This window comes from Passer montanus, unplaced genomic scaffold (assembly GCF_014805655.1).
Source record: "Passer montanus isolate IOZ18808 unplaced genomic scaffold, ASM1480565v1 scaffold45, whole genome shotgun sequence".
NCBI lineage: Eukaryota > Metazoa > Chordata > Aves > Passeriformes > Passeridae > Passer > Passer montanus.
This window is the reverse complement of record NW_024369373.1, coordinates 4,894,821-4,908,136: the sequence shown is the minus strand read 5'-3', so window position 1 is coordinate 4,908,136 and position 13,316 is coordinate 4,894,821. Positions and strand designations below refer to the sequence as shown.

The window sequence follows — 13,316 nt, the reverse complement described above, 5'->3', positions numbered from 1 at the left end:
TTCCTGACAGGCACAAGGCAGGGATAACACTGCAGATGCTGCTGGGAAGTGTTTAAATCCAAAGCAAAAAATCTGTTTCCAATTAGGTCTAAAAAAAAAAATATATTAAAAAAAAAATCCATAGAAACTTTTCTGTTTAGAATTGTTTCCTGACATCACCTGAGCTCCTGCCAAAACTCCAGATTATCTTGGTGTGTTCCAGATTTTACTGCTTAAGTTATATTTTTCACACACCTATGCAGGAATGCTTGGAAAAATTGGGTTTTTTTTCTTTAGAAGTGTGTTTGAGACAAGCACTTCAAAGCAGGGACAGAAGGGTTTGCTTGAGCCCTCAGCACGTTCACTCACGGACATCCCTCGCTTCCGAGGGCTCAGCAGCACCACTGGAAAGGCTCCAGGACTTACCAGACATGGGGAAAACTGCACAGGAGTGATTCATTTCTTGTAGCGCTTATGACCCTTGGTGATTCTGGGGATTTGGGGTTTGTTGTCTTATGTCTTGTCTCATCCCAAGGGGATTATCTGAGTCGGTAGCTGGATGAAAGGCTTTGGGGGAAGCGTGTGGCAGCTTCCACCCTGCCAGAGATGGATCAGGCTGCTGCTCCAGCCACTGCATCCCCAGCAATCAAACACCCACAGAGCAAAGAGAAGTGGAAGGATCCTTCAGAGCCTCCTGGGCATTGAATAAACGGGGCTGATGTGGTTTATGAGGCTCAGGAGAGCTGATACAGAGCAACCCCACACGTGTGCTGCCAGGGCCAGCTGTGCCCCATTGGCATTTTCCAGGAGCTTGGAGTCATGGTACAGCAAGAATGGAGTTACTCTAAGGAAGCCAGAGCATCGTAGGGTGGATACCTGGGCTGCTGAAGGACCAAAATAAGCTTTTTCACAAACAGAATGTGCAGCCTCTCACAGGCAGCTCTGAGATTTTCTGCTGTGTGTGACCTCCAGCTGCTGGATCCCCTCTGTCCCTCAGAGCAGCCCAGCCTGACAGAAAGATGCTCAGAAAGCAGCACCTGCAAACTCACCCACCCCTCTCCCTGTGCTCCCTTCTGAGGAGTTATTTTGGGAAATGTCTGAGTTTCCAGGTGTTATGTCCAGGACTGGAAGTGAAACAATGGACTGAGCTCCAGGAGCCCAGGGCTGCTGTGCAGGAGGCAGAGGGGTGGGCTGGTCACAGGCTGTCACAGCTCCCCTGTCACAGCAGGACGTGGTGCCTTGTCCCAGCAGAATTCCTCCAGCCGCGTCTGCTTCTCGTAATGCCCCCCCCGCTGGCAAATGGATGGGTTTGGACACAAGAGAGAGCTATTTTGGGGACCATTAACACACATTATACCCTTAATGAGGCTGGAACTGGTCACAGGCTTCTAAGCCAAGTCATGAAAATGCCAGTTCAGTGAGCAGCACATCAGGAATATTCTGTGTCTGATGAAACCTTTTCTTGTTTATAAAAATATCTTGGGTCAAAGCAGAGAGGAGACCTGATTGCCTTTTGCAATCACAGATGTGATTGCTCCACTGATGTGCTTCCAGCTGTCTTAGCACCTGCTATTGATCTCTTGGAACAGCTTCTATCTGTTATTAAGGACTGTCAGCAATCTCTGCATGAAATCTTGAAATGAATCTTGGCTGTAGGTGCAGGTTGTCAAACACTGAGCTCTGGGCTACAAGCTTAGAGCTCCAAGTACAAATGTTTTAAAATGTGATTTTGAATAAATGGAAATCAGCCTGGAGAAGAGAGGAGGAGACCTTAGAGCACCTTCCAGTCCCCAAAGGGGCTCCAAAAGAGCTGGAGGGAGACTTTGGACAAAGGCATGGAGTGCCAGGACAAGGGGAAATGGCTTCACACTGACAGAGGGCAGGGTTGGGTTGGATATTGGGAAGAAATTCTTCCCTATAAGGGTGGACAGGCCCTGGCACAGGGTGCCCAGAGCAGCTGTGGCTGCTCCTGGATCCCTGGAAGTGGTCGAGGCCAGGCTGGCCAGTGGAAGGTCCCTGCCCATGGCAGGGGGTTGGAAATAAAGGATCTCTGAGATCCCTTCTAGTCCCAAACATTCTATAGTTCCACGATGAAATCAGTGTATCAGTTTTGGAAAAATATCCTTGCAGCAGGTGCCCTCTCCCAAATGCCTGCTTATTATTTCCTCTTTTTCTGCAACAATCTTGCCTGGGTCTTTACTATCCACAAACCACCCTGCTGCAGCAGCTGCCTAAAGAGAGCAGCCACACTGTTCCCAAGACCCTTCTTCCAGCTGAGAAATGCACCAGTCATGAGAAATGCAGCCTCACCCCCACGGGGAGGGTGTGCATCACACACCTGTGAGGCTGTGCACACAGCTCTGGGTACTTCTGGAGGTCAGAGCAATTGCACAATTGTGCCCTCTACAAGGAACAAAACAGACATTAAATATGGACCATGTCCAGTTTCACCTTGCATGGTATCTCCTGTTGTATTTAAATCTGGTGAATCCAATCCTTGCCTTTTGTTTTCTTCCTCTGCATCTCCCTTCTTCCATCTCCAGCTGTGTTCCCACAACTCTGCTGCAGTTATTACATTAACAAAATGCAGGGATGGGTCCTGGATAATAACATTTTATCTGGAACCACGCCATGCTGGGAAGATGGTAATTTAGTTAATTGAATTCCATCTGAGAGGGCACTGAATCAATATTGCAGCTCAGTGCTGGAGCACGTGGCTGGCAGTGAGCATTGCCTGGAGCACACGTGGCCACAGCAGTCTCAGGAGGAGCTGGAATTCAAGTGTTGGGTTTGGGTGACAGAAGCTGCACTCTGCATCTTGTCTGAACACGATTTACAGCCTTGTCTGGGTGTTCTGGAATCGTTGTCCATCAGGCTAGCAGTGAAATGGAAAAGTACTGAGGAAGCAGGGCAGGTACAGCTCCACAGGGAGGTGTTTGCCAGGCCCTGCTGTGCACCAGCACAGTGCTCCCTGAGGAGGGATGTTCCCTGGGGAGAAGATGTTTGGGCATCATAGGAACTCTTCTTGGTGATCCTGCACAGGGGCAGAAAGGGTAAAACCCCCTGGGCATATTGGTATCCATTATTTCCCTCTTCTAGGAACACATCTATATCCTTGAGGGCCAGAGTGATCCATCCTCATTGGTATTTCTGGTCCAATTGCTCATCCTAGAGAGAAATTACCTCCCAGAGGAGCCAGCTCCCTCATCCCCAGCACACAACTTGCTGTCAAAGCATGAAGCACGTTAGCCATGAGCCCAGATCATTTTAGAAGCTCTCTAGGGAAGAGACCTTGGGGCAGAAAACACATTTTACAGCTAAATTAATTGCAACCACCTACCTGATCCTTCTGGGCTGCATGAGACATCACCTTGTAAGAGTCTGGGTTTGTCCAAAACCCAGAGGAGGTGGCAGTTTCTGGTGGCAGGGCACCACAGGGGACAAGATCTGGCACATCTTTCCACTGTGGGAGCGTGGCCAGAGCATGACCAAGGGGAGAGACAAGTGGGAAGGAGAAAATATCTTCATGTCTGGAGCTTGGACCAGTGCACACAGCACAAACCCTGGCTGGGACAGCCTGCTGCTGGCTCCTCTGCTGCCAGGGAACTGCAGGCTGGCTGAGTGTCTGTCTGGGGCTGGTGGGGAGCCAAGCTCAGAGCAGATGCTTGGCCAGGGGAGGTCATTAGCATGAGGAATGGCTGCAGGCCCTTGCCTGGGGCAGTGTCACCTTCCATCACACAGAGCAGATCTGCAGGGTCCCAGCAGCCTGTGGCACCACTTCAAGCTCGCTGGGGAAAGAGCTGGAGCTGCTGCTGCTGTGGAAGTTTCTTCAGGTTTTGGTCTTCTGGAGTGCTGAGCAATCCAGCTCAGCCTCTCCTTGTCAGTCTGTGCCCCACTGCCAGCCACTCCAGGAACCTCTGATTTCCTGCCCACGCTGCTCAGGAGTTTAAAGGCAATATTCCTTGCACTTGCCTGTGTCTCCACCTGGATTTGACCACTTTGAGGAGCAGTGGGAGGTGTCTGTAACCAGGCCACAGCCACAGCACTGCAGGTGCTGTTTCTGAAGGGCATTCAGACCCTCCTGCAGGGATGAACAGGGGAGCCCTGGACATGCACACACAGGAGATCATTACACTGGAATTCAGTAAGATTCCCCTTTTTGGTGAAGATCTAGATCAATATCTTACTCTTCCCAGAAAGCTGTTCCCATCACCTCAGAGGACATGATTTTTTCAGGCTGATCTGGGGCACTTTGCAGCCAACAGATCCAGCCAATTTTTACTGGCACAAATTCTCCTGGGGCTGCTTTGGCATGACTGAGATGCCTTTTCCATGCTGGGAACAGGGTGCTGGAGCTGCCTCCTTGAGAACCAAGAAGGCTGGAGGGGGGAAATTCTGTGTAAACTGTGAAGAAAGCAGTGAAGGACTTGAAGAGGCACTGGAGTGGGTGAGGAGGAGCATCTTTATGCAGGGCGTGGCAGCAGGTGGGAGCTGTGAGAGCTGTGAGCTCTTACCTGAGCTCTGCAGGGCTCCACAGGCTGTGGAGAAGCTGCTTCTGTTCAGGATGCAGAGGAGGGAGAGGCTGGCTGCTGGAGCTGGCTGTCCTGGGACATCCTGCAGTCCTGCCTTGGATGAGCCAGCACCTCTGCAGCAGTGGCATCACCTCAGCAGCAGGGTGGGGAGGCTCTGGCACAGGCTGGCCACAGAAGTGTGGATGCTCCATTCCTTGGAAACACTCACAGCCAGGTTGGACAGGGCTTGGAACAACAGGGTGTCCCTGCTCATGGTGTGAGGGCTGCAATGAGATGGTCTTTAAGGCACCTTCCACCCCAAATAATTCTGTGATTCCCAGGCTTGATTTCCCTGTATCAGAAACACGTCAACACCTGCAACCCTGCAGGGCTGTCCCCACGTGGGAGCTCCTGTGCTCCACACCAGAACCACACACAGGCAGGGGATGAGTCCTGTGGGGCCTGACCTGCTCACCTCTTCCCAAAATACTCTTCCTTTGCCAAGACTCCAAGGACAGGGCTGAGTCACCTCCCCAGACCTCAAGGCATGCAGGGCAGCCTGGCCCTGGGAATTCTGCAGCTCATTTGTGCAGCTGGGCAATGGAGGCAGCAAAGGGTTAAAGTGCCTTTGCCTCTCCCTTCATAAGCAAGTTTTTTCGAGGGAGTTTGGATGTTCATAAAGAGCCTTTAGGGACAGAGAGCCACAAACTCCCTCCAACCCACTCAGAGGAGAAAGGAGAGTTAACATCCCCCAGAGTTAACAGCCCCCACCCTCCCTGGGGATGGGGCTGAATCCAGCCTGCAAGAAGACAACCAGACAACCTCTTTCTCCTGTGTTTGCCAAAGCAGGTGTCTGGGATGCAGAGGTGCAGTGCTGTGCCATGGCAGTGAGTGAGCCTGTCCCAGCCCCCGACACATCCCTCACGCCCCGAGCAGTGCCAGTGCCACGGCTGAGGCACCTGGAATGACCCCGTGGTTATTTAGGGAGCCTGGCTCTGGGTGCTGACCCTGGAGGTGGATGTGCAGCTGCAGACCCCGGCATGCCACCGCAGCAGCCCTGCAGCGGGCTCAACCCGTGCCTGGGACGGGGTGACAGCCCCCACAGCCGGTTTCACGCAGTGACCGTCCCGCCCCGGAGCCCGGCCCGCTCCAGGGATCGTTACCAGGAGCTCCAGTGTTTGGTTGCAAACACAGCGGGAGCGGCAGCCAGGCGCTCGTGTTTGTGTGCCTGCGGTTGCTCAGGCAACCCGGGCCAGCCAGGAGCTGCCAAAACCCTCGGTGGCCCGGGCCAGGCCCGGGGCAGAGCGGCTGCCCGGCCGCGAACAGAAGGAGAGCGGAGCTCAGTGCGGACGGGGTTTATTGCAGAGCCGGGTTACAGCGCGGGCCTGCAGCATCCTTTGGTTCGGCCTTCACGAAGGGAGCGGGGGCCACGGGGGTTCGGCTCGGAGACCTTTGCCCGTGGCCAGGCGACACCAAACTCTGCCGGGGCTGGGCCAGGAGCATCCCGGCAGCTCCGGCACCGCAGGGTCCGAGCCTGGAGGGCTGAGCCCCGCGGGGAGGGCACGGGCGGGGGGCACGGGGGCGGCTGCGGTGACACTGGCGCGGGGTTAAGGCAGGTCCCCGAGGGGACCACAGGCGGCGGTCCCGGGGGGATCAGGGAGGTGCCCCGAAAGCCGGGGCTGAGGTAGGGAAGGTCTGGGCGCCGGGGAGCCCTGAGGAGCAGTGCTGTTAGTGCGGTGAGGGGCTGGGTGACAGCACGGGGGACACGGGCGGGGCGGGGGATCACAGCACGGGAGGACGGGCGCGGCGCTGGGGCCGAGATCGCGGCCCGGCGACTTCCCCGGTGCCCCCAGGCTGGGCACCGACATCCCGCCAGCCCCGGCACAGCCCCCCGGGCCCCAGCGCAGCCTCCCGGGCCCGGCTCAGGGCACTCCCAGGGCTGGGCTCCGACCCGCGGTCAGCGTGCAGGGACCGGGGCGGGGGGCACACGGGCACCCGTCCCTACTTTTTGACTTTGGCGTCGTAGGTGCCCGCGTTCTTGTAGGCACTGACGTAGCCGCTGGTGTCCACGATGTTCTCCCGGCCGCTCTTGCCCTTGCCCTTGCCGCTCTCGTCGAAGCGCTCCTTGTGGGAGCCCGTGTACTTGGAGGTGTCCGTCAGCCTCTCCACGGCTCCGACTGTCTTGGCTTTCTGCATGGGAGACGTGGGAGATAGGAAGATGCTCCATCCCCTTCCCACACAAGTTCCATCCCCTGCTCCACACCAGCTCCAGGCACCCACCAAAGACCCCCCTGCTGTGCCCCCCGTGCCCCATGAAACCCTCAGGTCCCCCCTCACCCAGGGCCTTGGGTCCTCCCAGAAAGCATCTGTGCCATGGGCAGAGCTCCATCCTCCCCTGCTGGGATCACCCCTGCCCCCACAGCCCCGGGGTCTCACTCACCGTGACGCCCACGTTGATGGGCTCCTTCCCTGCCACCAGCTGGCAGATGGCTTCGTACGCCTCCTCTTTGCTCTTGTCCTTAAATCTCTTGGGGGCCAGCTCCTCCAGGGCCTTCTTGAACTCCTCGTAGTTGATGACACGGGCTGTCTTCCCTCTGCAAGAACAAAACTCAGGCTGCCACCAGCACCTCTTTGGGTTCTGCCTCCAAATGGGATGAGCTGCATCAGAGAGACCCTGACTTTATCCTACACCACCCTCGGGTCCACCCTCACCCACTTCTGAAATTCAGCTACAGCTGAATGGGCTGGGCTGGGCACAGCTGGTGCTGAGCTCCAGGAGCTTGTCAGCCACATGCTGTGGAATTCCCTGTTACCAAACACCAGGGTGCATGGAAGTGTTCTGGGACCCGGTGCTGGTGTCAGGAGAGGAGTGCATCCATCCCCACTGCTCCCAGCCTGCCTGGGTTGCCCACCACACTCCCCTGGCAGGCATCAATCCCCCAGCCAAATTTGAAAGGACATGCACAGAGTATCTCTGCCCTGAGCTCCTGGTCCTCATCTCTAGGGTAGCACAGCAACCTCCTCTCCTGCACCCCAAAAACCTCCCAGTGCTCAGCTCCACGTGACCCAACCCAGGAACATGGGAATTCTTGGACAGAGCACATGGAGGAATCAGGTTCTTCACCCATCCTTGTTCCCAGACCCTGGTGTGGAGCATGAAGCATCACTGTGTCCCCAGGGACCCTAAAAACAGTTCCAGGTGCCTTTTAGCCCTTCAAGCTTCCCCTGTGACTGCCATGGACCAGAGTCCTCCCCAAGCTTGGGCGTTGGCTGGCCAGGCCCAGGGAAGGGCCACATCTCATGGGGTAACCCTGAGCACCTTCCTCTGCTCCCTGTGGCACCTCTTGAGAGGTAGAGCCAGCCAGGCCCACCCCAGTTCTTGGAGTGGGAACAGGGGCACAATCTCTGCACCAAATCTGAGCCTCCCACCCCCAAATTTGGGTTGATTCATTATTAGCTCTTGCAGAAGCAGCCACATGTCCCACCTGAAGGTGGAACACTGCAGGACAGCTCCCACAGCTCCGTGACAAGTGGGAAGCACAGCCTGGGCACACAGCAGAGCTCTGTGGGGACCCCGACACGCTGCCCATGCTGCAAAGGCACCCAAGTCACTTACTTCACCTTGGAGAAGACAATGTCCACGTCGGTGCTGGTGACGCTTTTGCCGTCGCTGACTTTGCAGTCCTTGCACAGCTTAGCCCAGTTCTTGCCGTTCATCTCCTGCCCCGTGGCCTTGGTGTCGCCGTAGATGGCGAATTTGCGGAAGCTCTCTTCCAGGGATGCCATCTCAGCGTTCCCGGCCATGGCGCTGCAGGACGGGCCCGGGCTCCTCTGGCTGCACGCAGAGCTCAGCCGGCTGCTCCAGGCCCTCGAGGGCAGCAGCAGCAGCAGGAGGAGGAGGAGGAGGAGGAAGGCTGGCGAGGGTGGCGGCTCTGCAGCAGGATCGGGGTGTTGGCAGCACCTGCGGGTGTGGGATGGGGGCTGACAGCAGGCTCGGGTGAGCCCCGAGGCCGAAAGCCAAGAACGGGTCTTGGGGAGCGGAGGTTTCTGGTGGAGAGCTGCCAGCAGCGAGGCTGTCGGCTCCGGGGCTGGCGGGGACTGAGTGCATCAGCCTGTCCGTCCCCTCGGGAGTGCTCTCCGGGAATGACGCAATGCGGCCGCCTTCCTCCCGCTCGCACACCAGGAGCAGCGGGTCGGCCGCCTGCCTTCAGCCCCACCTCTCCCCTGCCTCCATCCCCCCGTGCGGAGCCTGCAGCACCCCAGCGCTGCCACCTGCCCCCAGGGCTGGGCCGAGCGTGATGCCCTGCGGGGTGACGAGTAGCCAACAAGTCTCTGCACCCCGTGGCGGCACTGTTGCTGCTGTCCCATCCCCGCCTGCCATCGTCTCGCCAGCCTCGCCCTGGCGGCTCAGCATCCCTCACCACGCGTGGAGCACCCGCAGCACCTCGGCCAGGAGCAGGCACGGCCGAGCTCGGGGAGCTCCAGCACCCCGAGGTGCAGAGCGGGTACCTTGCCCGGTGGGTTCCCGGGCAAGAGAGGCTGGCGTGGGACCCCGGAGCCTCGGCGAGGGCCGGGGAGTGGTCCCCAAGACCGTCGCTAGGGAGGATGGGCGTTGCCTGGCGACCGTCGCTAAGGAGGCGCGGCGGGGCGGGGATGCCGCCGGTCGCCTCCCGGCCCCGTCCTCCCGCAGCCCGAGCCCGCACGGCCCCGCAGCTCTCCCGCCCGGCTGGGAGGTCACCGCCGGCGGCTGCGGGATGCCGAGGCAGCCACGACCCCCGCCCGCCCTCCCCCGGCATCCTCCCTCCCGTGCAGCGGCCCCAGGACGGGCACCGGAGGGGGTGCGGGGGTCCCGGTGGCTCGGTCGCTCACCTCCAGCGCACTCAGTCGCTCCCGGTCAGTGTCTCGCCTCCCGGCGCCGCGCTCTGAGGCGGGCGGGGGCGGCCCCGCCGTGTTTAAGGCGCGGCCGTGGGGACGGGAGGGGCCGGGCCGCCCCCGCCCGCCTCCCCCGGGAGCGCCCGCGGGGCGGGGAGACCGAGCCCGGGCAGCGGACCCGGACCACCTCTGGGACCCCCCACCGCCCCGTGAAGCCTCTCTGCTTCCCCACGAGACCCGACCGGCACCTGACCAGCCTTTCCTGCACCCCACGAGCTCTCTCCATCACCCTGCAAACCCCAGCCTTGTCCCACAAGGTCCCTTCAGGGTCCACCATGAGACCACAAGGTCTCTCCGCCACCCCCTCAGCACAGGCTCCCCCTGGCACCCCGGCTGTGCTTTACCCTCCAGCCCTTTCCCTGCCCCCCACAGAGGAACTGTCCTCTTGGTGGGTGACACCACGGACCAAGGCCTCTGCCCAGGCTCGGGAGACAACGCCAGCCCCTCTGGTGACCCAGGGACTGTGGTGAGCACCTGTGGCCCAGTGAGACACCCTTGGAGCAGCCCCAGGCCAGCGCTGCCCACCCTGGCAGCTGGAGCATGAGCACACGCTGGGCTCGCAGTGGGTGCTGTGAGCTGAGGCAGTACCCAAATATTGTGGTTGTCATGGAGCCCCAGCACAACCCACAGCTCTTACTCACTGCCCCACCTCAGCTGCTCCCCCAGAGCCTGCTCTGATGCCCTCCTGGCATCGCTCGGGGGTGCAGGGCATCGTGGGCGATCAGCTGCAGCACCAGCAGGAGCTGTGCACAGCCAGGACACACAGTGGGAGATTTGCTGCTGCCTTGGGCGTCCCGAGGACAAATCAGCAGCTTTGGGAACCGGGAAGTGGCTCAAACATCAGTCTTTGGCACCCTGTGGTCTGTCTGCCCTGCTCCCTGTGCAGAGAACCTGCAGGTTAAGGACAAACACAGGTGTCCCATGGCTGAGCTGCCCCAGGGCATCAGTTCTGCTTATGCATTTAGAGCATTTTGCCGTGGGGCACAGTGCCAGTGACAACCTCCCCTGCTTGGCTGAGGGGTACCTGCTCTCTCCTGAGACACTGTTGCCTGTTCTTGACTGGACAAAGCCATGAGCACCCCACTCACACTGATTCTCTCTTGGATTAGGGTCTGGAGACCTCCAGAGGTAACCACCAGCCAGCTCTGGGAGTTTGGGATCACTAACCTTACCTCTCACTGCAGAGGTGAGTGCCAGGGCTGGTGCCAGAGGCCCCAGGTGTGTCACAGCCCCTGGCCAGCTGGTCAGACACAAAAAGGACCCCACTTTATTGTGCCCCCAACCAACCCTGTGGCCCCTCCATCAGGGGCTCCACAAGAGCTGCTCTTTCACAGCCCAGCCAGAGGCAGGGTGGCAAGGACATCCTGGAGGGGACATTCCAGAGTGGGAAGGGAAAGTGCAGAGACCCACCTGATGCCAGAGTCCAGGCAGATCTCTCCAAGTGTTTTTCCTGTCTCCAGTTTGTCCTGGTAGAGCTCAGACATGGCCAGAGAGCCTGGGAGCTACGTGGAGCAGGTGGCAGCAGGAGGACTCTCCTGATCACACATTCTCCCTGCTCCTCAGACAATACTAAAGCAGGTTCCAAAGTGCAGAGGGTCAGAGCTGACAGTGCCTGGCTGTGAAGTGGGAATTTCAACCAGCCTCTCTGCAGGCCAGCAGGACCCAGAGGTGTGATCCCACCTGCAGGAGGTGGGGAGGAGCTGTAAACTCTCTGCTTTAAGGGCAAGGGAATAACTGCTGCCACTCAGAGGAGGGTGGTGAAGTCTTGACGAAGGTACAGCCTTATCCCTAGCTTGCCCTGCAGCTCCCCACCAAAGCAGGTGTCTGGCTCTGCTTCCAGCTGACATCTCCAGACAGGAGCCAGGTAACATCAGCTGGAGCACCCAGCAGGACTTGGCAGCTGTGGCAGCGTGGGAGCCGGGATCCTCCGAGCCAGCAGCAGGTGGAGGAGGAGTTGGACGCGTGGGCAGCTCTTCTGCAGGAGCTCCGGCTGGTGCTGGGGCTGCAGAGCCCGGGCAGCCCAGCAGTGGCACACAGGGACAGCCGGCTGAGGGGGCGCTGAGCCACGGCTGCTGAGCTGCCCACGGGCTCGCGTTGAGCAGGTCACATTTCGGTTCCTAAGGCTGGGCTTTGTTGTGCGTTTGTTGTCACCATGACAGCCCTGTCGGGATGGAGCACGGTCCTTGGCCGGCTCCCCGGTTCCTCACGCAGCCCGGAAAAGGAAGCCCGGGAGGAGGCTGTGACTTGGTCCGCAGCCCACGGCACGGGCAGGAATTGAGAGGGAAGGTTGCACAGGTCCTGTGATGTGATGGAGGAGCACGCACACGGCTCCGCGCTCAGCTCGCCGGGGGCCTTCCCCTTCTAATCAAGGTCAGGATGTTCCCAGGCTGTCTCCTGCCCCAGGGACATAATAATGAGCCGAATGCTCCAGCGCTCACCCCAGACACACCGAGGCTCACACACAGCTGCATCCCCGAGGTGCAGCATCGGCTGCCGTGCTGCTTCCTGCTGAGATTGTGTCCCCCTCCCCACCCTCACACAGAGCTCGGAGCGCTGTGACTGCTCGGGGTGCACAAGCACAACCTCTGAGCAGCCCCTGTGCTCACCCCCATCCTCTTTGCCCCTCGCTTCCCCCGGGGCTGGGCATCGCAGCCTGCCGGGACTCATCCCGTTCCAGGAATGAGTCTCTGGCTCGGCCGTGCCTGGGGTGGGATGAGGTTATGCGGGAACGCCGCTTCTCCAGCGCGAGTTGCTACAAAACAGAGGGAAGTGTTTCGGAGGTTGTGCAATATGTACACGGTCACCCCAGCAACAGCGCGTCCACAAGGCTTTAGCGGGGCTCAGCTGCGGCTGCCGAGCGGGGCCGGGCCGTGCCGGGCCGTGCTGGGTCCGTGCGGGTCCGTGCCGGTCTGTGCTGTGTCCGTGCCGGGTCTGTACGGGTCCATGCCGGTCCGTGCCGGGTCCGTGCCGGGCCGTGCCGTGTCCGTACGGGTCCATGCCAGTCCGTGCCGGTCCGTACGGGTCCATGCCGGTCCGTGCCGGGCCGTGCCGGGCCGTGCTGGGTCCGTGCGGGTCCGTGCCGTGTCCGTGCGGGTCCGTGCTGTGGCCGTGCCGGGTCTGTACGGGTCCATGCCAGTCCGTGCTGGGTCCGTGCGGGTCCGTGCCGGGTCCGTACGGGTCCATGCCGGTCCGTGCCGGGCCGTGCCGGGCCGTGCTGTGTCCATGCCGGGTCTGTACGGGTCCATGCCGGTCCGTGCCGTCCGTGCCGGGTCCGTGCCGGCTGTGCCACCGAGCACGAGCTGCGGCCGTGCCGTGCGTGGCACCGGGCACAGGAGCGGGGCAAAGCTCCATCCTCCGGCAGGAACTCGCTTTTGCCCACCCTGCAACTCAAGGCAGCGCATGGAGATGCTCTCAGGACGTGTCAAAAGCAGCGCAGGAACAGACTTGGGAAAAATAATTTCCCAAAGGAAGGTCCCCTTGACTTCAAAGAGGAAACAAAGAAACTTGAGCCAGGCTCAAAGATGAAAGTCAGCACGAGGTGCATCCCATGCCAAGGCGAGGCTTGGAGCAGGCACTGCGGGGCCTGGCACAGCTGCCAGACAGTGGCCAGGGACCATGACATGATTTCAGAGGATTGTGGAAAGCTGTCATCCTGAAAATCATTGCTTCTTCCTAACAGAAAGCCACAGTGTCTTGTGGTGGACACAGCTGGTCCAGGGCACTGCCTCCAGCTGGTGGGAAAGTTCATGCCCTGGCAAAAACCTTTTAGTTAGTGCTGGAGAAAGTGCTTGAGGATGTCAGACCTCACTGTGTCTGCAATGATGGGGAGCTGAAGCATCAGGACTTCTGCTGTCAGGACCTTAACCCAGCTTCCTTATGGCCTTGGGCTGCAGC

General features: G+C 59.4%; 1 protein-coding gene across 1 annotated transcript; it reads right to left on the bottom strand.

Annotated features, from left to right (window-relative positions):
• Positions 1-5,830: 5,830 nt before the first annotated feature.
• Positions 5,831-9,434, bottom strand: TPPP3 (tubulin polymerization promoting protein family member 3). Its single transcript, XM_039721228.1, has 4 exons — positions 9,360-9,434; positions 8,107-8,451; positions 6,931-7,084; positions 5,831-6,680 (listed from the first exon to the last, which is right to left on the bottom strand). The coding sequence occupies exons 2-4, from the start codon at positions 8,292-8,294 to the stop codon at positions 6,492-6,494; spliced, it is 531 nt and encodes a 176-aa protein (XP_039577162.1). The 5' UTR covers positions 8,295-8,451; positions 9,360-9,434; the 3' UTR covers positions 5,831-6,491.
• Positions 9,435-13,316: the final 3,882 nt, after the last annotated feature.